Source organism: Ixodes scapularis, unplaced genomic scaffold (genome assembly GCF_016920785.2).
Source record: "Ixodes scapularis isolate PalLabHiFi unplaced genomic scaffold, ASM1692078v2 PGA_scaffold2__306_contigs__length_199485367, whole genome shotgun sequence".
In the NCBI taxonomy this organism is placed as follows: domain Eukaryota; kingdom Metazoa; phylum Arthropoda; class Arachnida; order Ixodida; family Ixodidae; genus Ixodes; species Ixodes scapularis.
The window spans coordinates 40,681,416-40,708,933 of NW_024609857.1; the positions used below are offsets into that span (position 1 = coordinate 40,681,416).

The following is a 27,518-nucleotide window of genomic DNA, read 5'->3' on the forward strand; positions in this document are numbered from 1 at the left end:
GTGCCAGTAACTTTGACAGCTTTGTGTGCCAAGTACTAAACGGAGTATAGAGTCTGGACTCTGTTATTCAACATGCAACTAGCATCTGCAAGCTTGGTGAGTGACTTCATGACAGAAAATATGTCACTCTTTTTTTACTAGTAGCTACTATCTGGGAGCCTACGGTTGTATTGACGGGCAATGAATACAAACCGGATGGGTACTATGCCGCCAGTGGCACTCTTTACTGGGGCCCCCATTGAAACAAGAAAGAAAAGGACACTATCTTTTTAATTCCCTTTCTCTTTTTTTTTTGTTAGCCAAGTCCTGTCTTTTTCTGTTGGTATCCTCTTTTTTTTTTGTTTAAAAGAGTGGAAGTTTGACACTTTTCACTTGTACAAAAACAGCTTCTGTGTTTGTTGTTCCTTTGGATAATGATGAAGAAGAAGAAGACACATTTGGTTTGGTCAAGAACATTAGCAGCAAGCTGATCCCTGGCTAACCCCCACAGCAAAGTGTTGAAGGGTTGCACGAGGAGGAGATTGACTCCTGTCACAGCAGTGTGACTTCTGGCTAGTCCTTTTTGGGTGAGCTCCATTCCTTGTGGCAACCATAGCATGGCATGTCTTCGAGTGTGAGGGATGCAAGTGTCATCATACTGCACAGTTGTCATTAACTAGACCATATAAAATTGCTTCATATTCGTTCAGGAAGGCAGAGGAAAAATTAGGCACCCTCAAGTAAGAGGGCCATCTCCACTGGATGAACTATAGACCCGTTTAAAAATATGCTCTCTGTTGTAAACTCTGAAAACGTGTACGCAAAACCCCCCCCCCCCCCCCCCCCCCCCCCCCCCCCGTGAAGCATCGATGTTAGAACCTTAGAAATGATACTAATGCTGCTTCATATGACACAGTGTCAATTCCACCATTGTGCTGTTCGTTCAGACCTCTTAACAGTTGGCACGTAAATTCGAAAAGGGTCTATTTTCCCTCAGTTGAAAGGATCTTTTCAGCTACCTTATATCAACACAATCACTTTATAGTTGGACGACATTCACAAACTGTTTGGCCCCTGGCTAGTTCTTACGTTTTTCTTCAGCTTTGAACTCTCGACCAAAAATAATAACCCAAGAGCTCCCAACTTTGCTATGTGACTTGTTACCACTTGAGCGCAGTAAAGGCCTTACTTTTGCAGGTGTAAAGGGCAGTCGCAGCAGAACTAGTCCTTGTCATTTGTGTGCCGTTTTAGTATTTTATGGTCATGAACTAACTCGTCTGTACTGCCACTTTAGTTCAGCACACACACTGCATCCAATACTACCACTTTGTTGTAATCAGGAGCTCGCAGTTGCTTACAAGAGACTGCTCTGGCTCTATCTGTCGAACACTTGCGATTTGCATATATTCTTTCATCATTTGCATCTTAGTATTCCACTATGGGCTTGAAAAGCTTTTGACAGTGTTAAACTAATCATTTCTCTACTATGCACATTTGGTCTCGCAAATGCTGTGAAACCTTCACTTCAGTTAAATGCAGGTGCTATATAGATGGAGCCAGCATGACAGCGTGTTGTCTCGTAAGGGAGCGCAAGGTCAGGCAATACGCTTGGTCGCGTCCAAACGCAAGTGTGCAAACCAGCCAGCACAAACGGGCTTAAAAATAGCACATTTTGTTTCTCTTTTTTCCCAAATTTTTGCGCCAGTTTCGGGTTTGAGTATTCTTTTTGACGCGTCTCTCCCGGTTCGCCTTAATGGCATACCTTTTTCTCCAAACTTCTGTGCCTGTTTTAGACGGGGCAGAAATGAAGCAAATGCAAGAAACAAAAATGATGACAATGGTTTCTCAGTTTAACTACAATTATATCGCTTTCAGTGCTCCTTCTGATGAACTTTTTTGTGACAGTTTTTAGTCGGAAGCTGTCCCAATCTTGTGTCTTGCAACCAATCTTGTTCGGGTCAGGTTCTTGCGTAAGCATCGATCACATCTGCAAATAACGAAAGAAAGGTTGTGTCTAATTGCACTTGCACTGCCGCGTCAACACCCCAACCCAGGCCCAAGAAAGCGCAAGGAAATGAATCGCCCACGAGCGGCGGATGAGCCAACCACCTTCTACCCAGCCGTGGAGTATGGTCTATACCGGGTGGGTCCTTCCCTTCACCGGTTCATGACAATCCTGGAATGGCAGACGGGGCAGAAACGCATGACCCTGTTTATATGTAAGCACTTATACTCATTGGAAAATATTTTTCCTACGAAATTCGAAGAGGGGTTTTCGACATAAAAGGCAGACACTTCTCATTTGTGTGGCCCGGCTGTATTTTGATGACTTGAGTGCATTGTATCGCTCACATCTTAGATTACCATAATACCCCCAAACGATAACCCACCCCTATTTTTTGTTTTGATTTGCTATTTTCTTTGAAACACCGAAGGATAGCCCACTCCTAGTAATTGTAGTGTTCGAATCAATAATTGCCTCGGTGTAAACGCAGTTAGTTAGCTATGGCTGGGCATAAGCAAACATTGCCGACTGTGAGGTATCACCTTTGCTTGATTGTCCCCTCGCCGTGATACCAAGTTTGGCCGGCAAATATAATCTAAAAATAGCGTTTTCTTAACTTTCCTTGGTTGTACACCGTAAGTTAGCCCACTCATTATTTTCACCGGATTTGCTTTCAATTTTAGGTGGGCTGTCATTCGGGATGTTACAATAGTGCTAAAGAGTGAACCGTACAAGATGCTCACTTTTGAGTATAGCCGAGTGAGCATGTTATAATATCTTGGTAAAAGGATTTGGGGCACAGTCCTGCTGTCGAGCCAGTTGAAAACTGCCTCAATAGCAGAGCTCTTTCACGTCTGCGTCCAACTTCCTCACGGCTAAGGTAAATGGTGACTGCCCGCTTCACACTCTGGTGAATAAGTCACATTTGACCTTTAGTCGGTGGGTGCGTTTTTTCCATGCCTCTCTGGGTTATCTCACTCCATTTGGTCTTTTGGGTGTCCCTCTTGATTTCAGTTTCTCTGGGCCTGCTGTGTCTCTTCATGTTGCTGAGTAAGAATGCTCCTTTTGTCTGCAGCCTCACCTTCTTCGTGATAGCAGCACACATTTCGTGAGTAACCGTCGAGCCAAGGAGAGCACCGCATTTGGGAGCCTAGGGCCCTGCATCCTTTTTTCTACCGCGAGCAGCACACTGTCAGAACAAGTTAAGCTTTGGAAATGCAGTCTTTTCCCTTGCCTGTATAGGGGGTGTGTGGGCTTACCATTATTAATATGTGGGTGTGCAGAACACTGCTAGGGATGAAAACAGAGACTTACATGTAAACTTGAAAAAGATAGAGGTACAGGTGACGTTTCTCTAAAAAACTTAATAGTTTCTTCAGGGCCCTGAAGAAAGTTGCAAAACATTGGCTGCCACTCTGAGGCTAACAGGAGAAATTTTTACAGTGGAGCTGTTAAGGGCTAGTTTCCCCAGGACCGTGTTCTCCGCAAAGAAATGTTGACACAAAACTCTGGACAGCTACCGCCATCTATGAGGGATGGCGGCAACCAGACAATCGGCTTGCCGGCCTTGCTCATAGATGGCAACAACCTTTCCTGCCTCTCCACTGTGGTTTTCACCAGAGTGGAAAGGCTGAATTTCTCTAGGTGTTGTCCTAGATGCCGTCCTTAAGGTCGTCCTTGAGGTTGTCCTTGAGGTCATTCTTGAGCTTGTCGGAGAGGTTGTCCTCGAGGTCGTCCTAGAAGTTGTCCTTAAGGTTGTCCTTGATGTTGTCCGAGAGGTTGTCCTCGAGGTCGTCCTAGAAATCATTCTTGAGGTCGTCCTAGACGTCGTCCCAGAAGTTGCCCTTGAGGCCGTCCTAGACGTCTTCAAAATCGTCCTAGAAGTCGTCCTCGAGGTCGCCTTAGACGTCGTCCCTGAGGTCATCTTAGACGTCGTCCTTGAGGTTGTCTAGATGTTGTTCCTGAGGTCGTCCTCTAGGCGTCGTCCTCTAGGTCGTCTTAGAAGTCGTCCTTGAGGTTGTCCTTGAGATCGTCCTTGAGGTCATCCTAGACGTCGTCCTTAGGCGTCGCCCTTGGGGTCATCCAAGAAGTCGTCCTTGAGGTCGTCTGACCATAGCACAGCTTTGCTGGTCTTCCTTCTTCACAAGAGAGGAAAGGCTGAAATTTTTTTTAGGGTTCTTCCTACAGGCTTTGATTACACTGCACAAACTTTAATTCTTTTATCAGTACCCTGTCAGAGATACAGGAGCTGATTGGAGGTAGCATGCCATGTCAAAGTAGTAACATGGAGTAGGTGTCCAGTTACCCGACCCGCAACTCAAGCTCACATGATTTGTTTTGATGAAGGACCTAAAGAAGTATTGACCCTGCAGTTTAATCAAATACAACTACTATACTGTTTCTTGCTGACTGGAGAGGCTGGCTTTTCTTTTTGCTCATTGAGGCCTGTCAAGAACTAGGAGCAATCGAGAGGTTTTATGGAGGAGAGAAGTGTTCTTGTAGTTTCCCGAGTGGTCGAGCCAAAGATGAAGTACGAGCCCTCATTGGCGTTTTCCCACAGATTCCGCAACATTGAAGTGACCACAAAGGATGAAGATGCCAGGTCTATAGTTTTCTGGCTTATCTTTGGACTGTTCAACCTGTTCGACTACTATGCTGATTTGATCCGGGCACACATTCCTTTTTTTTGGCTGTTCAAGGTAAGCATATCGGTCAGCAAGTAAATTATACTGGCGTCTCCCAGTATGTGCCCGCAAGGGTACGCCCTGTCCTGGCTATATCAGCTTCGTAAATTTGGGGAGTGTTACCTAAGTGGGTTGGAACCCGTTCGAAGCGCTGTTAATCTATGCTAAAGAATCCTACAGAGTATAAACATGTCTCGCTAAGGTGCCAACAAAGTCAGTTGATTTTGTTTTGAAGGTGTTCTAACAGAAGCATGTTTTTTGGCACTAGACTGATTTGACGATGGTAGCGTCTCTTGACTGTAACGTCGGATCACCGAGTTTGTGTGAAAAGTGTGCAGTATGGTTAGACGGGCATGATAGTGTGACAAACTCCAGGATGATGTGCTGAAGTTTCTGTCTAATTGTCATCTGCATGCCCACCAGTATTGTCACCAAGAAATGTGACATCTTTGATGTAGTCTTCTCCCACAACCTCATGCACGTTTTAAAGGGATACTGAACCAAAATTTGGATTTTGCAAACCAACGCCGCTGAATCGTTGAACGGGATACTATGAACTCTAGAACATCACTGATACATTGATATCCCAAACAGATGGCTGTATTTTTGGAAAGGAAGGGCGCGACCAAGCAAGGAATGTGACGTTACGATTCTCTTCGAGCAGTTGAGAATGCGGGGAAGCGACCCTTGCTTCTGTCTTCGCTTTGGTTCACCTGCTCCTGGGGACGAAGCGAAGAGGAGAGAGAATGAGAATCGCTACGTCACACATCTCGTCAGCTTCGTAGGCCATGTTCACTCGCGCACTTCTTTTCCAAAACTAGGGTGATCTGTTAGACGTATCGCTGTATGAGTGATGTTTTTGGGTTTTGCAGCGTCCCACCTATCACTCCAGCCTTGTTTTGCGAGCTTCAAATTTCGGTGCAGCATCCCTTTAAGCGGGGCTACTAAAAGACAGAGTCATAAGGGCCAATGCTGGAACTTTTAGAAGTAAACAACTGGCTGAATGACAATATGCATCCAAAGTAGCAGATGGTACTATCTCAGACCATGACGGGGTAATTTTTTAGTTCTCGTTACACATTCAAACCTCACGACCATCGGCGAAGACTGTGTTGCGAGGTTTTACAAAAGTTGACGACGGCAGTGTCTTAGGCACTTGGATTCACATTATACAGACTTCGAGCAGTTCCTTTTATTAGCCCTTTCATGGTCGCTGACGTACCTGTACGTCAGCGACCATAGGGGACGCTCCCGCGCTGACGTACCTGTATATCAGTGCGGGAGCGTCCCCTATGGTTGCTGACGTACATGTACGTCCACGACTACTCATTAAAAAATTCCCGCCTCTGCTTGAATGGGCGCGTTCGCGGGGACGTGCTGCCATCTGGTAGGTTTGTGGGGAGCTACAACCACATAGCTCCGGGTGTGTTTGTTTTAGCGCGGCTTTTTGAAATTGCGAAACTGGATGCTCTGTGCTAGTGATATTTTCGAGATGGCCGCGCGTGCCGGCTGCTCCGGAGGTAGCATAGCCGGGATTGGAGCGATGGCTCTTCGGGTTGAGACTTTGAACCCTTCTCAAACTGCAAGTCGGATGACAGCTCGACATCCGATGAACAACTGCAAATCAGCTCGAAGTCAGAGTCTGGAGTCTGGCACACGGCCGCATCGTCTGCTAGGCCTTGTCAGAAAGCGGGCGCGTCAAAGTTTTAGTCCTTTTTGTTTTGTTCAGCCTCCAGCGAGCGTGCCGCAGATGTTTTGAAGTGTGTACTATTTATTTTAAGTCTTAAATTTTTTTATGCGACAATAAACTACCTAGTGTATTTTCTTTGTTATCGCAACGAGTAAAAAGAACCGACCACGGGGGCGCGTTTTTGGACTTTAAATGCGACCACGAAAGGGTTAGAGACCACAGCAGTGGAGCAAGCCTAGACTGTTTGTAAAAGGCTAACACAGACTGCAATAGGACACTTTGCTCCTGTTTGAGTAAACAAAAGTTGCTAGACAAAACCCCCGTGGATCGTTTCGAGCATTGCCCTGCTAAAACACCATATAGTTGTTTTCTTCACCCTTTTATGTGATGTTTTAGCAGGCTAGTGACTCATCGATTTTGCCTAGGAATTCTTGATCTGTTCCCTTTGTCTTAATGTGTAAAATTCTGGCAGGTGCTGTTCCTTACCTGGTGCCTACTGCCAACTCCATCCAATGGAGTCACAGTCATCTACTTCCACTTGCTCCAGCCACTTTTTCTTGGTACAGATGTCAAGAGCCAGGACGGCAGGTAGAGACCATATCGAAGCTCTTTGATTTTCTCTGGGCTCCTCCGAAACCCGCAGCTTCTCTGACTTTGCTTACCCCCATTGTTTCCTTATTTCAAATGTAGCAGTTGAGTCTTTTTGACTCTTGTGATCCTGCTTAGTAGGAACAGTCCTTGTGATTTCACCAGTATCTTTGCTATTATCAGTACTTGAAATGTTTGTACTAGCATTCAAAGTTACCACAGCTTTTCTGTATTCATACTTCTGAAAAATGCAAGCCTTCTCTTATACATTAAAGAGAATCTCATAAAGTAAACCATTTGCTGCATAAGCATAAGCACTCCAACATTACAGTAAATATACCGTAGAATACCGTGCATTCGCCCATTCCGCATTAAGCACCCACCCCCAAAATTTTAAACATCTGAAAAAATATGCACAGTACATAGTATATATGTAAAATTGACAACCTCACATGCGCCTATCCCCTATTTTTTCGTGATAATCTTCAAATTTTGAGCGGGTGCTTGCTCTGTATTTCGCGGTAACTGTGGTAGGTTCTACTAATACTGATATAAACGCACGCCAGTAGGATACTTGTCCATACTGAAATGGAATGGGACTGAACCCAGGATCAAGTTTAGAACTCAAGGGTCCTGGGGTCTAAACTGCCCATTTCGATCCAGATGGGCATTGTACCTGCGTGCTGTCATGTATCAGTACTGCATGACGCATGTTGAAGGCCCCCATGTAAAGGCCTGTCCAAACAGCAGTGATGTGATTGCTGCGCCAAACTGCGCCGAGGGGTTAACCCTCCTACATCCTGCTACATTTTGCCAAAATGTGGGTAATCTGCGCCAAGCCTGCGCCAAAGGACAAGTTTTGGTCGCCTTTCAAAACCGAAACTAAACAGGGTACCGTAATGAGCACACGTGAGCGAGGTGGCGCAAGCGGCCGCCCGACACAAAGTACCTACATCAATCGTTCATCCGGTCTTGCATGGTTTTTCCCGCCATCTCTCGTTTCGCGCCCTCGTCGTCTTGCGTATTTTTAAACTTTTTCAACTTTAAATGCGGACATGTGCGGACGCTTGGACGCTAGCTTGCTGGGTACCGGCCATGCCGTCATGTTGTGAAACGAAACCCCCTTTTGCGCGGCGGGAGCTGAAGCATTCGCTCCTGAAAGCAACGACCGTGGGAAAGCTATATTTGGTCCCTGCCTGCCAGTCACCGTGGTCGGGCGGCGTCGGGTGTTGCCGTCCCCACGTCGCCGCAGATATGGCGCTTTCGAAATTGAAACAAAGGGATCGCCCTAGTGTTCATCAACATTCCTGTTCTTTTTTAATAGGCTACTACAAAAATCTCCCTGGCTCAAAGACTGCTGTGTCAAAGTACTGATTACCTAAGTTTCTCTCGGTAGGCTTTCTTTCGAGGGGGACCCCGGTACCTGAAAAATCTGCCGCGAAAGAGATTTGGTGAAGAGAAGTGAGCTAAGCAAAGAAGGCAATTTCTGCGCGCTGAACCCGCACAGCGCGTTTGTTTGACTCAAGTTCAGTCGGTGCACAAAGCGATCCGAGAACTTTTTTACCCTGACTCGTGATGTCTTGCATCGATGTGCTCAGGTTCTTTTTTTTTTTGTGAGTGTTTAGCTTGTACCTCGCCAGCCGGTCTGGCAAGCGCTTGCGGCTAGACTGTTTTTTGTTGTATGCTGGACAGTTACATTTTGTGTACAATTTTGGGAACCAGTTGGTGACGGAGCGGAGTGGCATGGTTTCGATTGAACAGCCATTTCCGCTCGCGCTACAATTTCGCATTGCACTGCAGTGGTCATGTGTATCAACAGTTAGAAACTGCTTTCATTTATTATATAACTAGTCAATCTAATATTTAATACTAAGATGGTCATTTTCAATTAAATTTTAATTTGTGCAGTTTGGTTCTTATTTACCCATAGCAGGTACATATATATGTATCTCCAGATGCCCGTCGTAGGTTTGTCACGTAAAACCCCTACATTTTTATGTATGTATCATTTAACTGAAGCATTGCAAAATGTGTCATATCATTGGCATTTCAGTTACATGTTGAAAGACTTCCAGGTGGTCTAACTTGACTATAATTTGTTTATTGCGATGAGCTAAGTGTCCTTCGTTCATCCAGCACTTGAAACAAATATTTTTATTTTGCTAAGAATATCTGCTCCAAAAGCCACCTTTGCTGCTACGAAACACTGTTTTAGCTGCTTCAAAAGCCACTTTTACTGCTCCAAAACACTGTTTCGGCTGCTCCAAAGTCCACTTTTGCTGCTCCCAAACACTGTTTTTGCTGCTCCGAAAGGTGCTCCAAAATGGCTTAGGCCAATCACATCACTGAAACAGGAATCGTGAGGCAACATGACTCCAGCAAAAATCGTAGAAGTTGAAGCGTCCGGCAGTTCGATGTCTGTTTGAACACCACCGAGCCAAAATCACAACTTTCCTCCCCGCTTCCTCCGTTTTTCGGTGACCTCGGCGCTCGTCAGACTTGACGTCACACGCCACCTGCCGATGCTGTCCATCTGTTCTGCCGGGCCCCTTTATCCTTGGACGTGTTATCAAATTTGCTCGATCTTACTCCAGGATAAGAGTTTTGTTCCTTTGCATTTGAAAACCTACCCGTGTCCAGCATCGCTCTATTTGTGTTATCACGTGACACGACCTGCCGGAGTAGCTTGGATCTATTTGGGCAAGATTTTGAACACAGCCCTTCCCTTTCCCATTTTCGTGACCTGAAAAGCAACAGAGGCCTTGAGCAATTGACTGACAGCCAACAAAGCTTGTGAGTGGCTGTTTGGACCCACGTGATGACCATGCTCAAGGCCCCCAGGCAGGACACGGGCGAAATTTGACAGAGGGTGCTTTCCCCTTGGCAAAATAAACCGGACGGAAGCGGATCAAAGTATGACTTATGTCGGAGTCGTGCCGCCTCACGATTCCTTTTTCGTCAGGTCTTTAGCAGTAATGCTGCACCGACTAAATTTCTTGTCTACCAGTGTCGCCATACTGTGGCATACCGTATTGACCTAACACTATCTAAACTTGTGCACTAACGTCAAACTTTATTTTTACTTTTAATTAGGTACTGATATACAGGGTGTTTCGCATAAGGTGGACAAATTCGATATTGCAAAACTATGCATCGCACCAAAAAAAGGTTTGTGCTGTTTTGGTCCTAGGCCAGGGGCCTATTTAAGAAAATTATTAAAGTTTGTGATAATTAAATTGTAAACTATTTTTGCGTAATTAATTTGTTTTTTAAATATTGGTTTCAATGGTTTCATGTGCATGGTTTCAATTAGAATCTTGCTGAGCATCATCAAAAAACACAAAATAAAAAATTTGGAGTGTGATAGAAGGCACATGCTACATTTTACAGCTTTCTGAAAAAAGTGAAAGCCGTTTACAACTTCCTGTAACGCCGAATTGGAGCGCAGCTCTTGAGGAGGAGGAGTGGAGGGTATATTCCTCCTCCTCCCTCGTGATCATGCCTGCTAGTCCTCCTCCCCTCCTGCTCCCCCTCCCTCTCCTTTACCACCTCCTCGTCCTTCAAGCTCCTCCCCTCCCCTCGCCTCCGCCTCCTCGTCTCTCCTCCCCCCCTCCTCCACCTTCGTACTGCTTTCCTCCTTGCCGCTCAAGCCGGACAATGAGGGGAGGAGGAGGAGAAGGAGGGGGAGGAGGAGGAGGGGGAGGAGGAAGAGGGGGGGAGGAGGAGGGGGAGGAGGAGGAGGGGAGGAGGAGGGGGAGAAGGAGAGGGAGGAGGAGGAGGGAGGGGCGCGGTTACGCCGACGCCGACGGCGACGGCGACGCCAACGGCGACGCCGCTCAGGCTGGAAACGGGCCCCTAAGAGCTGCGCTCTAAAACAGCACAACTTTGACAGGTTTTGAAGTTTAGGTTTGCAATCGGGGCGCTTCTCGGCATCGACGGTACCGCGCCCCATGGAGAAATAGTGCAACCAACATCTACTTTGCTCTCTTCGAGCAGCCCAGCAGATGTTGGTTCGACTATTTCTCCACGGGGTGCGGTGCCATCGGTGCCGAGAAGCGCTCCGATTGCAAACCAAAACTTAAAAACCCGTCGAAGTTGTGCTGTTTTTTAGAAAGCTGTAAAATGCAGCGCGTGCCTTCTATCGCACTCCAATTTTTTCATTTAGTGTTTTTCGATGATGCTCAGCAAGTTTCCAAATGAAACCATGCCCTTAAACTGAATATTTAAAAAATTAATGGTGTCAAGAATAATGAACAACTTAACTATCCTGAACTTTAATAATCTTCCTAAATAGGCCCCTGTTTCAGGACCAAAATGACACAAGCATTTTTTTGGCACGATGCATAGTTTTCGCAATAGTCTAACCCGTTCATATCGAACTCGCAAAAAAAACTTCTACTAGTTCGATATAGCGGGTAATTCAATATAAAAGTTTTAATGAATTTGACTCTAAAAAATCCACTTTCTGCTGACATATTACACAATGAAATAGTCTTGCATCTTCTGCTGATTTTCTTCATTGCACCCGCGATAATGATATTTTTCTATGCTATCGACGGACTCCAAAATGCTGAGGTCGCTGCCATCTATATTAGTGCATTAGCGCCGAACCATTCCGAGAGCACGCAGCACGTCCGAGCAGGAGCACCTCCTGCAGGGCGCCGTTTTGCTCTGCAAGTTGACTTTCTCCTAAGGCAAACGGCAGCTGCAGTGGGGAAAAGCCGGTTAGCAGAGCAAGCTGCCTTTTTTTTGTTCCAGGCGGCCGCGTCAACCGTCCGGAAGAAAAAAAAAAATATATTCTCTTTTGCGGACGGAGCGGGGAGAGGGAGCACGGAGCACCCTTTCCCCACTCCGTCCGCAAAAAAGATTTTTTTTTTTTTAAATCAACAATATTGCTTAAAAAAGAAAAAAAAAAAAAAAAAAAAAAGCCAGCGTGTTTTGCAAGTTGGCTTTTCCCCAATGCGGCCGCTCGCGTTGGTGGAAAGCGGCGCTCTTGGCAGTTCGATATATTGGTAGCGGCTGCTATTTTTGTTCAATGTAACCATAGTTTTTGCTATATATTATCACTGTAACATTACTGTGCGGAAAACTTGTTCGATATAAGGGATTATTCAATGTAAACGGGTTTGATATAGTCTGGTTTGACTGTACCGAATGTGTCCACCTTTTGTGAAATGCCTGTGTGTGTGTATATATATATATACACATGCATACATGCATATATACACACATCGTAAAATACTGCAGAAGTGTCCACTTCGTTCAAGTGCCCACTACAGTTAAACCCGTTTATAACGAACAGCAGGAAACGCGACAATCAGTTCGATATAACAAGTAGTTCGATATAGCAAAAAACATTTACAACGAGCTTCCACGATGAGTTTGTTGTAAAGTGAGAGCCTCTCTTTATTTCTCATCTCTTCACTTCCGCCTTGTAACAGCGCGCTAGATTTTATTTTTTGTTTTGTTTTGCTTGTGTGCACAGGTTTGTTTGTGTAGCTTATCTCCTTCTGAATCGCTTCTCTTCGTAGGCAAACGCTTTAAAATAAAAAGTTTTTTTTTTTTTTTTTTTGTGCGTGCATGCAGAGTGTACTTTTCAGCTTTCTCCCCTTCTGAATTGCTTCTCTTCGCTCAATTTTGTTCACGACTTGAGCTTTTGGAAAATTTTTTTTCTTTCCTACTTCTTTTTTTTTTTGGAAAGGGACAGGCTGGAAGACGTTTGCTTGCGCGTTTTCGGAAGCCTTCCCGGGGGAAAAAAGTTTGATATAGCCCGCATGTTGTTCGTTGTAAAACATACTTTTTACATGCATTTTTGTTTAAACTTTCCGTGAGTTCGATATCGACAATAATTCGCTGTACTTGGGTTCGTTCTAAACAGGTTTCACTGTATTAACATTTCACAAACTTGGAAATTCTGCAAATTATTTGTTAAGTGCCGGATCTTACAGTGCCTGATGATGCAGTAAATGTTTTTTCAGTCTGTATTCGTGAGTTGAGTAGGTTGATAGCCCATGGGTTACTTTCATCTTATTTTCATGATCTCTAAGTGGAAATTTTCAAAATATGCAGATTAATCAACCTGTCTGATCATGTGGGAACAAAAGTTAGCAAGCTGCCAAAAGATCATATTTTATTTTAGGGCGCAGCTCTTAGGCACCTGTTTCCGGCCTGAGCGTTGTCGCCGTCGGCATAATGCTTTTTCGTGACGCGTCGCTGTCGGCATCATTGCACGGTGCATTATGGGAAACGTCGCATAATGCACCGCAGTGACACGTGTGTTCTTTTATGAGACGTTTCCCATGATGCACCGTGCGAAAGGGTGGAGGAGGATGAAGGAGGAGGGAGGAGGAGGAGGAAGACAAGAGGGGAAAGAGACAAGGAGCAGGGTAGGAGTAGATGAGGAGGGAGGAGCAGAGGCATACCGTCCCCTCCCCTCCTCCTCCTCAAGAGCTGCGCTCTAATTCGGCATTACAGGGAGTTATAAACATCTTTCATTTTTTTAATCATATTCTTTTTTAGCTCTACAATTACGGTTTCTTGCAACTTCAGAAAATGCTGTGGAGTTCGGTACACATCGCCCAATGGCACCCTCATTTGTGGGGAAACATTGGGACAAAAGACGGACATGAGTAAAATACTGACTCCGCTGTCAATGAAAGCAGCCTGCTTTATTTGTTGTGGTCACATTAAAAAGATACTGAAATGAAAATTGGAATATACCTCACTCATTAAAAAAGAGCTTAAAGGAGCTGTGCAATGATTTTAATGTTGAAAGAATTGGCATCTTCTACTTTTGACATTGTTCATCTTGTCACAAAGCACAGAAAACACACCTCCTTCCTTCGAAATGTTGCAATTCCGCTGCATAGTCGCGAGGCAAAACTTAGAATATTCCTCGACCTGCAGCTACAAGCAGCGGCCATGAGAAACACGCGGCATGACGTCAATGGTGTTCTTGTAGAAAGATAACAAGTTGTGCAAATACCTGCTCGATAAAAGGTAACTTTTCTGTAAATCTTGTCATTCCAACATAAATATAAATGCGTCAAAAACCTGGTATCATTGACAAAGCTTTTATTATACGGGGTTTTAGTGGCACCATCTATCCTAGGTCCACAAAACCATCAGCTTTATCTGCTGCCGCGAACAGCCGCCAGAAGCCGGAGGGGACAGGGACAGCGCCGGACGGGTATGGCCAGACCTGGATGAGACTTTTCTCCTTTCACCATATTGTTTGTGCTGCGCCCGCCAGCTTGTGGTCCCGCGTTGGCGAGCGGATGAGTTCTCGCTGCTCACTGATGGCTCTAGAGAGAGAGCTTCACCGGAATCTCGCGCAACCCCCATTGACGTCACAGCGCACATGACTCGGAAGATGGTGAATGAGTTGAGAGGTGCCGAAAACCTCAATCTTTGCCCATTTTTAAAATAAAAACTAGGACATGCAGGCAAAAGCGTTTTTTTGTTCTTTACTTCAGAAAGGTTGAGACACCAACTCCCAAATTATTTAAGCAAAGCACGGAAACTGTTGCACAGCTCCTTTAAAAATTATTAACAAAATCTGCTAATGACAATCACATGTTTGTGCTTTAAACGATGGCTATATTAATCCCAAACGGCCACTTCTAGTAAGTGCTCGAAGAGCAGCCATCGGAGAGTGTGGCGACTCTCAGGAGATCCGACGCTTCCGGCGCATTCATGACGTCATGTTTACTTTCACAGGCAAGGCTACATGAAGGCCGGTGTAGTTGTGAGCTTGGCCCCTTAGTGACGTCAATGCATTACAACCGAGCCGTTCAAGGTGGGCAATGACTGATTATGCCACTGGAGCTGAAAAAGTGACTCACCTCCGCTTCAACCTCCCCTCTCCCCGCTTCCCGTAGGAACCAAATAGGCGCAGGAGAGAAGGAAAATCCGGTTTGGCCAAGTTGGAGATCCTACGCGTGCTCGGTGCTCGGCGCCATACTCCACCGTAGCGGCGCTGCTTTTACGGAAAGCGGGATGTAACAACATTCAAATTTGTTTTGGGAACAACCACCAGGTACAGTCTGGTAATCGGCTTATCTGTTTTAAATGATGTCTTTTCAAACCAAATATTGGCGTCTCTGTGATGACACTAGAACATGGCCGACATTTAGACAATGAATAAGGCGCTACAGTTTTGTTGTAGTGCCCCTTTAAGGGAGTGCTGAAACAAAATTCTAGTGCCTATTTTATCCTCTAAATGTCTGCTATGTTGTGACAACACTGCAGAGGTACCACCAATTCTTTGTTTATAAAGACGTCAAAACTTTATTCAAATTGGATAAAACAATTGCCAAATTTCACACAGTGGATGTTCCACTGTGTGAATTGTTCCTATTGTTCCTAAAAAATTGTTCGTACCATCCCCTAAAAGCAGTGCCGCTCTGCGGTAGTATGGCGCCAAGTTCCGAACGCGTGTAGCCCGTTGAACTTGGACGGACCGGCTAAGTTTGACAGAAGGGGGAGGATAAGGTAAGTGCAGTTTTTGGGCGCAGGCAAGTGCAGGTGAGTCACTTGACCTCCGCTCATGGCTCGTTTCACCCAACCAGTCCTTGGGCATCTTGGGCGGTTAGGCCTTAACGTATCGACGCCACCAAGGGGGGAACTTCATAACCACACCAGCATCGGTGTAGGCTCGCCCGTGCCGGGATGAACGTTTTGTCACGAATGCGCCAGAGGTGCCGAATCTCCCGACATGCATTGCGCTCTCGGGCGGCTGCTCTTTGAGCGCTCGCTAAAATCGGCCGTTTAGAATGAAAAAAATATAGCCATCCGTTCGAAATACAAGCACGCAATTCTCGTGTTTAGCTCAAGGCCTCTTCATGCACTTTCATTTGCTTAGAATCGAGTTCTTGCAATCTCTTAAGACAAGAGCACGCTGGCACCCTCTACAAGGTGACTCTGGAACTGCGTTTCGCCTGAGTGAAGGTTTCGTGGTATTTGCGACATCAGATGTTTGTACCGTTTATGAGAACTGGTCGTTTATAACATTGTCAAAAGTTTTTCGGGCGAAAGAAATGGGAAATGCATGGAAACTGGTAGTGTCCCACGGCCACCCGATAGACGGCGCCCACGCGTCCCCTCGTTGTAGAGGTTTTAAAAGGTTTTAAGGCAGACAGTCAAAAAGCAGTCATGAGTGCATGAACCAGCCTTTATATGTGAACATGAGAGGTATATTTCAATTTCAATATTTCTTTATCGTGCAATACGGGGCGACGGGTGTCTCCCACGCGACATCCCTTCCCCCCATTTTTCTGCGGGCGTGAGAAATTTTTTTGCCATCAGGCCTTCTCGGACTTGACCTCCAGGGTAACGAGCGGCTTCAGCTCGCAACCAGACGCGCTCCGACTTCGCCACGATGCAGCTGTTTGGCAGGCTAGCATGGAGGCAGGGGGCGTAGTCGCGGGAGGGGTTTGGGAGGTCAGAACATCCCCTGAAGGTTTGAACGCAGAATGTATTTTACAAGGTGTTTTTTTTTTATGAGAAAATAGTAACGAACGAGCATTATGCACAAGCGTCGTTTACTAGCGTCATTAACGAGCGTCGTGAACGATCAACGTGGACGAGCATCATGAACGGGCGACACGCTTGGAACAACACACGGCATTAAGGTTATATACAGTCTCGGGTAGTAACGCGTTACTGTAACTTCGTTACTTTTTTGGTAACTTGTAACTGTAATGAGTTACTTTTTAAAAATGTATCTTGTAACTGTAGTTCTATTACTTTTTTCTAAGGTAACGTTACTTTCCAGTGTTTTATGAATTATCACTGAACCAGGTGCAATTGAGCCATTCCTTGCACTTTCCAAATGGTCTATTCCGACATTTCGAGTGTCAAGTTGGCCTTGCACAAAGTTGTGAATACGTTCTTTCTCGCGAGTCACGACACGAATATAGCCACGTGTAGATTTGATGAAAAAATATCTAGTTATCTTTACGCACGCGCTTGTACTTTGTGACTGAACACTTACATCTTAGTGTCTTGAAGCACTATCTATGTTGTGGTCAGAGGTCGGCATTTTAGGTCGCCCTCACTCACCCTCACCCTCACAGTAACACTCACCTAAGCCCCTCACTCACCCTCACAGCTACACTCACCTTCAGCCCCTCACTCACACTCATCCTCACAGTCACACTCAACTTCAGCCTTTCACTCACCCTCACTGAGCCTCACGGCCCTCACGCACTCACCGCCCTCACGGCTTCACGCGCCTCACGGCCCTCACGCCCCTCACCGCCCACACGGCCCTCATGCCCCTCACTCACTCATGGCCCTCACGACACTCACCGCCCTCACCGCCCTCACGGCCCTCACCGCCCTCATGGCCCTCACGCACTCATAGCCTTCACGCCACTCACCGCTCTCACGGCCCTCACTGCTCTCACGGCCCTCACCGCCCTCACGGCCCTCACGCCCCTCACGCCCCTCACGGCCCTCACGGCCCTCACGGCCCTCACGCCCCTCACCGCCCTCACCGCCCTCACGGCCCTCACGCCACTCACCGCCCTCACGCCACTCACCGCCCTCACGCCCCTCACGCACTCATGGCCCTCACGCCACTCAGGCCAGCTTCAGATGGGGCAATTTCGCCCAGAAACTTTACGTCGCAACACCAGCAACACGGGCCGCCCGCGATCACACGCAGCAACCAATTGCTGCAATTTGCCATCGTCATCATAAACTTTTATTTTTCTTGCACTATTTAGACAGAATTACGCGTTATAAACGTGTTTTCATGCATTTGAACCTCGTTAAGAATACTAATGCACCTATCTGAAACAGTTTATTTGAAAAAAAAAACGATCGATTTCAAACCAGAACCAAGTCATTCGGTGTCATCATCACCGGCACGAGGTATCACGTGAAAATTTTGCGTCCCTGATTGGAATTGCTCCGAGTTGCTTGCTTATTTAGAGCCGTACCCGATCTCAGCAATTCGTGTCGACCTAGGGAAAGCTAGAGAACAACCCTCCATTAACACCAAAATTGCTGAGAAAGATGCTCGATCTGAAGGGGGCCTCACGCACTCACCGCCCTCACGCATTCATGGCCCTCACACACCTCATGCACTCACCGCCCTCACGGCCCTCACGCCTCTTATGCCACTCACTGCCCTCACGCACTCATGGCCCTCACACCACTCACGCACTCACCGCCCTCACGCCACTCACCGCCCTCACTGCTCTCACGGCCCTCACCGCCCTCACGGCCCTCACGCCCCTCACGCCCCTCACGGCCCTCACGGCCCTCACGGCCCTCACGCCCCTCACCGCCCTCACCGCCCTCACGGCCCTCACGCCACTCACCGCCCTCACGCCACTCACCGCCCTCACGCCCCTCACGCACTCATGGCCCTCACGCCACTCAGGCCAGCTTCAGATGGGGCAATTTCGCCCAGAAACTTTACGTCGCAACACCAGCAACACGGGCCGCCCGCGATCACACGCAGCAACCAATTGCTGCAATTTGCCATCGTCATCATAAACTTTTATTTTTCTTGCACTATTTAGACAGAATTACGCGTTATAAACGTGTTTTCATGCATTTGAACCTCGTTAAGAATACTAATGCACCTATCTGAAACAGTTTATTTGAAAAAAAAAACGATCGATTTCAAACCAGAACCAAGTCATTCGGTGTCATCATCACCGGCACGAGGTATCACGTGAAAATTTTGCGTCCCTGATTGGAATTGCTCCGAGTTGCTTGCTTATTTAGAGCCGTACCCGATCTCAGCAATTCGTGTCGACCTAGGGAAAGCTAGAGAACAACCCTCCATTAACACCAAAATTGCTGAGAAAGATGCTCGATCTGAAGGGGGCCTCACGCACTCACCGCCCTCACGCATTCATGGCCCTCACACACCTCATGCACTCACCGCCCTCACGGCCCTCACGCCTCTTATGCCACTCACTGCCCTCACGCACTCATGGCCCTCACACCACTCACGCACTCACCGCCCTCACGCCACTCACCGCCCTCACGCCCCTCACACACTCATGACCCTCACTGCCCTCACGGCCCTCACTGCCCTCACCGCCCTCACCGCCCTCACCGCCCTCACCGCCCTCACCGCCCTCACGGCCCTCACCGCCCTCACAGCCCTCGCGGCCCTCACTCACCCTCACACTCATGAATTTTCCTGGTTCAGAAACTCACTCACCCTCACCTCACCTGTGAAGCACCTCACCTGTGAAGATGAGGGTGAGTGAGGGTGAGTGAGGGCCATCATGAGTGAGGTTTGCCGAGGTATGGTTGTGGTTTTTCTTTTTTCTGTGTAAACGCATTTTAATCGGGCGAATCAACCGTGAAAGAACAATACACGGGAAGGACACTGTGCATGTCTCGTATTTTGATTAGCGCCACTACTCCGCACTGCGCATGTTTCGTATTTTGATTTGCGCCACTACTCTGGCATGGACACTTTCAAACACTAACTTCGAGAGGCAACTGCTGGTAAGTTACAATATGAAGTAAAAAGCATACTTTTTAATTTTATGCAATAAAACGTTGTGAGGGGCGTTCTCTGATTTTTTCTAAATTTTTTGTGTTATAGAAAAGTAACTGAAAAGTAATGTCGTTACTTTTTAAAAGTAACTGTAACGAGTTACTCTTTTGTTGCGGTAACTGTAACGGTAACTTTGCTACTTTTTACAAAAAGTAACCGTAACTGTAACGAGTTACTTTTTAAAAGTAACTTACTCATGACTGGTTATATATATAAAGTTCGAGCCCCAACGGTGCTCGAATCTGGGTCAGTGCGTTGGCAGTGGGGTACTAACGTGGACTGCAAGTTTGTCTGCTCCTTTTGCAGGGGTTGTGGTGACAATAGAATGCCAAGCTCTGATTGTCTCTGATTGAAGCATAGTAAGTAGACCTCAATCCAAGCTGCCTTAGGTCTACCCACTATCCTTCGATCAGAACCAATCGGAGCTCGGCATTCTGACATCACCACAACCCCTGCAAAAAAAGCAGACAAATTTGCGCTCCTCATAGCCACTGAGCTGCGTGCGTGGCACAGCTATTTTGGAAGCATTGCACCCTCGGCAAAACGTGCTGGCGAGAGCGGTGGGATGTCATACCGTCCGACCGCTCGCCTCATTGATGTCGAACATTGCACAAGAGCCAAATGAGGTAGCGCCCGTGCGGTGCACTCATTCGCTCAGTTTTGCCTCGGCTAACGTCTGCAGTGCACAACGAACAAACTTGCACAAAGCACACAGAACGTGGTTTGTGTGGGACGCATTTCGTGCTCCCAGGCTTTTGACAGTATAATTGAGCTTGCATAATTTTCATTATTTGTCCTTTCCTTTTGTGCGCACCATCGAGATGTGAAAGCGAAAAAAAAAAGCCACGACGAAAGGGAGGTATATTTATAGCCTTTATTGTTCACAATGTTTCTTCTTTCATCCGATTTTCCAAAAAACTCTTTTTCTTTGATAAGACTATGTGCCAAGAGACTGAGGGAGTGGAGGAGACGAGAGCGCATGGTTATGTCAGAACGCCGAGCTCTGGTTGGAATGATTAGTGGGTAGACTCGTCGAACGCGTTAGAATGCGGAACGTCTGGTGTACGGTGTTTGGCTCCTGCATTCGAACGTGTTCGATGAGTGCAGTGGAGACAAAGGCAGCTAGCTTTTGGTCTACCCACTAATCGTTCCAACCAGCGCTCGGCGTTCTGGCGTCCCCTCGCGCTCTTGTCTCCTCCCCTCCCTCAGTTTCTCTGCACATAGCCACTGACAGAGTGAGAAGAGCAGGGCATGTTTTTTTAATGGGACACTGACAGGGTATTTATTCTCGCCAGGTTTTTTATTTGTACATGACATACAAAAGCACGACTACCCAGAACTCAATTCGCGGCTTGAAATTGTTTTTTTTTTTGCCCGAAAACTGACGATTGAGAACTGGCCGGTTTGAGCTGCGCTTACTCTCTTCTCCCTGGTCATGTGTCTTTTTCTATGGTATAGACACAACCACCAAAAATTCTCAAAGTCGTGGGTCATCGAAGGCGCACTCTCAATACTAAAAGTGGGCATTTTTTTGTGGCTTCTATTATAAAGTTGCAAATACAATAATTGGAAAAAAACAAGTTGCACAGTGTACATAATTTTTGGTAACTCTCCCCACCTCTATATTTCCTCTTCCTCCCCAGTCCAGTTTCTGTTTCGAGCAGTTACATTTTCTGACTTTATTCAAAATATATGTGACGCTGTAGAAAAATATTGATTAAGTTGTCTTCTGACACCATAATACCGGGTGAAACAAGGAGACGGTAGGCTCTTTAAATCGACCGGAAAATTCGGTTTCTTAACCTATCGCGCTACGACTTTGTGCAGCGTTGCCCACAGATGGTGCATTTTTTTCGTAAAATTTGCAAAGAGCGAACTTACCTGAGGAAAAAGTAAAGAAAGAAAAAGGCTTAGCTCCTATGGAAACGCAGCGACGCCACCGGTCTGCAATCAACACGGCGCCGTTTCGCACGGTAGACAAGAGATGGCGCAAGCGGTCGCGACGCCAACTGCCGCCAACGAACGAGCAGACGACGCCGAGAACCGGCGTTTTTAGCAGACAAGGAACTGCAGTTCCTTGTTGTTACCGCGCCTGTTTTTGTTTCTGCAACTGTCGCCGTTTGCGGAACGCGCGCCGCTTTTGATTCGAAAAGATCGTCTGCTAAAAACGCTGGCTCTCGGCGCCGTATGCACATTCGTTGGCGGCGTTCGTTGCGCCATCTCTTGTCTACCGTGCAAAACGGCGCCGTGTTGATTACAGACCGGTGGCGTCGCTGCGTTTCCATAGGAGCTAAGCCTTTTTCTTCCTTTACTTTTTCCTCAGGTAAGTTCGCTCTTTGCAAATTTTACAAAAAAAATGCACCATCTGTGGGCGACGCTGCACAAAGTCGTAGCGCGATAGGTTAAGAAACCGAATTTTCCGGTCGATTTAAAGAGCCTACCGTCTCCTTGTTTCACCCGGTAGATCGCCTGGCAAAAAATAAAAGACAGTTTTAGGGGGGGGTGTCAGTGTCCCTTTCGTGCCCAGCCTCCAGCACACGCTCCCTGCCCTCTGCCAAGCTTTGGCTGTGCTCAAGCGCTCAAGGAGACGTCGTTGAAGGTAGGAAGCCTGCGCTGGAGGTGGGACCCCCGAAGCTCGTTCCTGCCATTCTCGGCCTGTAAGTGACTAGTTTCTCCAAGCCCCGAGTCACTCAGTTTTCCAGGGAGTGGAAAATGGGGCGTTCACTCCCCAGATGTGTTAGTTGACACATTCCCGCACGCCACAAACATGCTTTTCGAACCCGTTGGGACTCTCACGAGAAAACTGCATATTACAGTCGCTGATCAAGTGGAACTACAGGGCGAGCCTTTAAGAAGTCGCAAAAAGCCAGCATCGGGAATCTGATGCCGGTTTAAATTTCACACGGTGCAGATCATCTAGAGGTGCGGACTGTACGAGGCTTTATTTTTTAGAGCGCAGCTCTTAGCCGCCCATTTGCGGCTTGAGCGGCGTCGCCGTCGGCGTAACTGCGCAATGACGATGACGGGGTCGCTGGTGACGGTGACGTCATCGTCACCAGCGACCCCGGAAGTGTATTCTACATGGGGGAGGCTAGAGGTTGAAATAAGAAAAGGAGGGAGGGGGGGGAGTAAAAATAATTAAAATTGAAAAAGCGACCATTACCAATATTTTACTGATTAATGCAAACGTACGATTATCATTTACGGATATTGTGGATCATATTCAACCTATTTTTGAACGCGACGGGTATATTTCATATTTCGTTGAAGTATTCCTTTAAGGGTAAAATGTTTCAATTAGTTTTGGAAATGGTCTTGTTTCTTCTAAGTTCAGTCATTTAGAACTTCGCAGCCATTTAGACGTATTACTCTAAGCCAGGGGCGGCCAGGCTGACTTGGCCTAAAAGCCGCAAACAAAACCACTGAACTTCCAAGGGCCGCCTAAAAAAAGATAAAAAAACACAAAAAAAGGGATGGGGGGTCCAAACTTTCTTTTTCAGACCATTAAATGAAACTTGAAGTACTTTAGATCTGTCCAATTCGAAAGCAGATCAACTGTACGTACCTACGGTAGCGGTGGCACCGGACCAAACCGCAACCTGTCTTGATTTAAAACTCTTTCCTTTTCTCTTGGAGAAGTGCTTATGTGGCGGGAGGGAGGCAGGAAAGGAGGGGGGGGGGGGGGGGGGGTGTTAGGTATACTAGGGAGCCACGAGCCATACTTTTACACGCAAAGAGCCGCAGCTTGGCCATCCCTGCTCTAAGCTAAGAATAAAAAGTCATACGTCAGAGGCTCGAGAAAAAAAAAATTTGCATCAATCTTATCATTTCATGCCAGAAAAGGTGTCTCGCACTGGCAGATCGGACACGGGCTCCAGAGCAGTTGCTTGCAGTCGGTGCCTCTCGGAAATTTTTGGGGAACATCTCAAGAGCCGGCTTCTTGAAACGCCTGTTAGTGGTTAGAAAGGAATGCCTCTCGAGGTTCACCTATATTTCTTTTTGCTTGTTTTAAACCTGTCGTTTTGGAGGAAACTTTTCATATGGAACTATGCTAAAAGACCAAAAATATACAAAAAATAATGTGTAGCATGTATGTTGCTTGTGTAGCCTTCGGCAACACTTGCTTGCCTTCCAACACACCATTGTCTGTACAACGCATCAAGGGTGCCCCAGTACAATAGAGAACTCCGTGGTCGTCCTTCCGTCTGGTTTCAATTAGAAGAGACCTAAAAGGGACTGCCAGCGTCTACAGCGTTGCTCCCTCCGACAAGGAGGGTGGGAGGCAACGCTTACATTTTGTTCCTCTTGCACAGTTTTTTATAACGAGCTCACAAACACCAGCTCGTCTGGAGAATGTAACTTTGTGGCATCCCTGTTTCTCCACTGAAGAAAAAAAAAAAAAAAAGAGGTGGGGGTGGGGGGGGGGGGGATGGCACGACGTCAGAAAGCCAGGGCCCAGAGGCTCCTCTGAGTTTTGTTCCACTTTTAGGTCTGAGCTATTCTAAACTGAAAGCGACTATTGTTTCCAAATCTTTGGGGACTAGCATGGGGCCCCCCGGGGCCCTGGGCTGCAGCCCTCTCACCCCATGCCTTAATTCGGCCCTGGGGGAGAGGGAGGCCTTGAGCCAAATGCACGGAGGCTCAGCATATTACCCAGCACCCCCTGGAAAATGGCAGCGGGTGCTCAAGCCCCCGTTGCCCCCCCCCCCCCCCCCCCCCCCCGGTTCTGGGGTCCCTGATCGTCACTGACGACGTCATCAGTGACGATGACGCTAGATTCCCCGCTTAATATAGCGGAAAAAATTTCCCCACTAAATCTAGCAGAAACAATTTCCCCACCAAATTTAGCGGAAAATATTTCCCCGCTAAATTTAGCGGAAAAAATTTTCCCGCTAAACTTAGTGGAAAAATTTTTCTACTAAATTTAGTGGAAAAAATTTCCCCAATAAAACTAGTGGAAAAAATTTTCCCTTTTAATCTAGTGAAAAAATTCCCTGCTAAAGATAGGGGAAAAAATTGTGCCGCTAAATTCCCGCCAAATTTACACGCGATGCTCTCACCAAAGACGTGCATTTTCTGCGAATTGCATTAAGCAAACGTCGATCCACGCCCACGTTAGTAAAGGGGGACTTTCCACCTTTTCCCCTCAGTACCCTTCCCTCCTCCTTCTCAAGAGCTGCGCTCTAATTCTGTGTTAGAGGGGCTTGTAAACGTCTTTCATATTTTTTATCAAGATCATTACGACGAAGTGTAATAGGTTTTGTGAATGACAGATTATGTTAATAATGACTTCTGTATGATGTATAAACTTCTTTGTGGACAAATAAAGCAACCAATTTTTCTGGAGTGCGAGGAAACAATTTTTTTCAGGGCAAAATATGCATTAGTTGCAGACTTATGTGTGCGGTGCCAACTATCTAAGAGAAAAAAAATTTCTGCCTAGATTTATCCTTGCAGACTATGCAGTGGCTGCAGACTATAGTCTCGAAAAAATTGTACTCTATGTTTGAATTTGATAGATGGGAAGCGTGGACGTGAACGAGTCACCCCCGTTCCAGGACTAACAGGAACACCGAACATGGTGACCTTACGGGCACAGATTGCCGGTTCCCGCCTGCCACGGCGACCGTCCCGCCCTGGCATTTGCCCATTGGCCTCGGGTCTCCCCCTTCGGAACCCCAAAGTGAGTGGCTCTGGAAAGGCTGGAATAAGAACAGGAATCGGAAACCAATTGGAATGTGCCTTACACGATTCATCAAGTTTAGGAAGGCGAAAGAAACTCATTTTAGACACTTTCTGGTCTGTTTAGCCTTCTTCCTGCGTAGGTGCAGACACAGAATTTCGTTGCAAATGAAAGTTTAATTCTCGCCGTGCTGCTGCTTCGTTTCTTCTTGGGTGATGACGACTCCTCTTACCAAAATCTTTCACCGTGTCTTATGTTTCCAACAGGATATCATAGTGCTCTGTTTCACCTTACGATAGACCGCAGCGAATGCTATGAGCCATTGCAACCTATCCGGTGCTCTGAACGCGTCACATGAATACGTACCCCGTGCATCACTGCGCCCCTCCCGAGGGCCTCATGATGCTCACACAGCATTGAACTGGCTCCGATGAGCGTCTGCCTTGGTTCAACTTAAGACGAAATAGAGTATAGCTGCCGTCTTGGACATGGGAGCTGACTCAACTTTGCGGTCGCAGGTGGAGCGAACAAAAGCATGTCGACTGCCGCCACGATGCAGCCTGCATGGCCCGCCGCCGGAACAGTGGGCCAGGCGCCAATGCAGTCGAGCCAGGTTCCCAAGCTCAGCCCGGCTGCGAAACCAGAGCAAGGTGCAACTTTGCAGACTAACGAGCAGCGGGGAAAAGGCGCCAAGCCAACTGAGCCTGCAAAGGCTGTGGAGAAGTCCCTTCAGTTATCTCGCAACTCAAAAGACTGGGTGTCGACAGACCAAACACAGAAGGACGGGGCCCCGAAGGATCAGCGTCCCAAGGAGCGTAAAGAAACGCACGAGCAACAGTGGCAAACTCATTTTCCTCCCAAGCCGGCGGAGGAATTGCCTTTCAAAGAACCTCAGCAAACTTCCGGACTGGATAGCGGGAGTGTACCACATGAGAAACTGCGCAAGGTGCCTGCTCCCAGCATGCAGTCTCAACCAAGTGCTCCCAAGGCCACTGGAAAGTCATCTGCATCAACGGCAAAGCAGCAAAAAACGGCTCGGCCAGAACCGAGAGACGGGGCACCCTTGCTGCCTGTAAATCTGGAGAAGTCACCTTCCGGCGGCGCTTCTAAAAGTGAGCAGAAGCCGTTCCAGCCCCGACCGTCTAGCTCGAAAACCAAGTCTAAACCGGATAGGCCATTATCGGACGACATTTACGACAGCCACCTTACACCCCGCCGTAGCACGAGCAGGCTGGAGCTCACCGATCAAGAATCCTGGGACGATGTGAACCTCTTCTCACGGAAATCAAGCACCTCGGAAGGGATTGTGGCCAAAACCAGCGCAGAAAGCGGCTCATTCGTGCACGAAAAAAGGAACGGTGCTGGAGGCAGCCCTTTCGATCCTCGACTCTACCCCAGGTCTCTAGCCACGGTACCCCTGGTGCAGCCCATCATCCAGCCATTGTACAGCCTGTACGGTGGCTACAGCAGGTATGGCAGCATGGTGAGCTATGGCTCCAGCTACGGTCCTGCCTATGGTTCAGGTTACTCCTATTCGCCGGAACGACAGCTTGTCTTCGGACCCAGCTACCCTAACTACACCGCTGGACCCTGGCACCCGGGGTTTGTCCCAAGAGCCCCGACGGGGCTTTACCAACCGGTGCCGCCTCTGTACGGAACCACTAGAAAACCCTCGCTGCAGTCAAGAAATCTCAGCACGACTACGGCAAGGCAGCCTGCAAAGAAACCGGGTTCGACAGATTGCGGACCGCAGAAGAAGACTGACAAGAAGCCTGATCCTAAGGAGGCAAGTGTTCAGAGTTCCAAGTTGCCTCTGCTGAGCACCAAAGGTCAGAGGGGGGCCGTTGAGGGCAGTGCCAAGGAAAGTGGAAAAGACAGTGCTAAGGGTGCTGCGAAGGGAATGACCAAAGACGCTGGGGAAAACAAAGATGCTGGAATGAGCAGGCGTCCTACCAAGGGAAAGGACATTCCCGAGGAGGAGGGCACTTGTGGAGGCCAGAATGTTGCCGGTAACAAGAACACTGCCAAAGACAAGGGTGCTGCTGAAGACAAAAATGTTGGCAAGAACGACAATGCTGTCAAGGATAATGATGGTGGCAAGGGCAAGGACACTTGCAAGGGCAAGGATGTCAGCAAAAAGAACATTACTAATGGCAGGGAAACTACTAGGGAAAAAACTTCTGTCAAGAATGTGAATCTTGCAAATGACAGTGACAAGAAGCAAGGCAGAGAAGAGACATCAAGTGACACTTAGGGCACTACCAAAGGCAAAGAAGGCAAGCTTACTGGGAAACAGCAGCCATTTACTTGTTATTATATTTTGGGCCACAATAATCAATGCTCTTCTTGTTGCTTCA

The 27,518-nt window shown here is 47.3% G+C and overlaps 1 protein-coding gene across 4 annotated transcripts; it reads left to right on the forward strand.

Moving 5' to 3' along the window:
• Positions 1-837: 837 nt before the first annotated feature.
• LOC115313396 (PML-RARA-regulated adapter molecule 1) lies at positions 838-27,518 on the forward strand. Of its 4 annotated transcripts, none has more exons than XM_040222517.3 (6): positions 838-2,198; positions 2,999-3,092; positions 4,545-4,683; positions 6,831-6,946; positions 25,037-25,161; positions 25,680-27,518. In XM_040222517.3, exons 1-6 carry the CDS (start codon positions 2,054-2,056, stop codon positions 27,413-27,415), a joined length of 2,355 nt encoding a protein of 784 aa, XP_040078451.1. In that variant the 5' UTR covers positions 838-2,053; the 3' UTR covers positions 27,416-27,518. The 4 variants fall into 4 exon arrangements, with proteins under 4 accessions (XP_040078451.1, XP_029828210.2, XP_029828212.2 ...); XM_029972350.4 differs by having other exon boundaries at positions 2,999-3,034; XM_029972352.4 differs by having other exon boundaries at positions 3,060-3,092.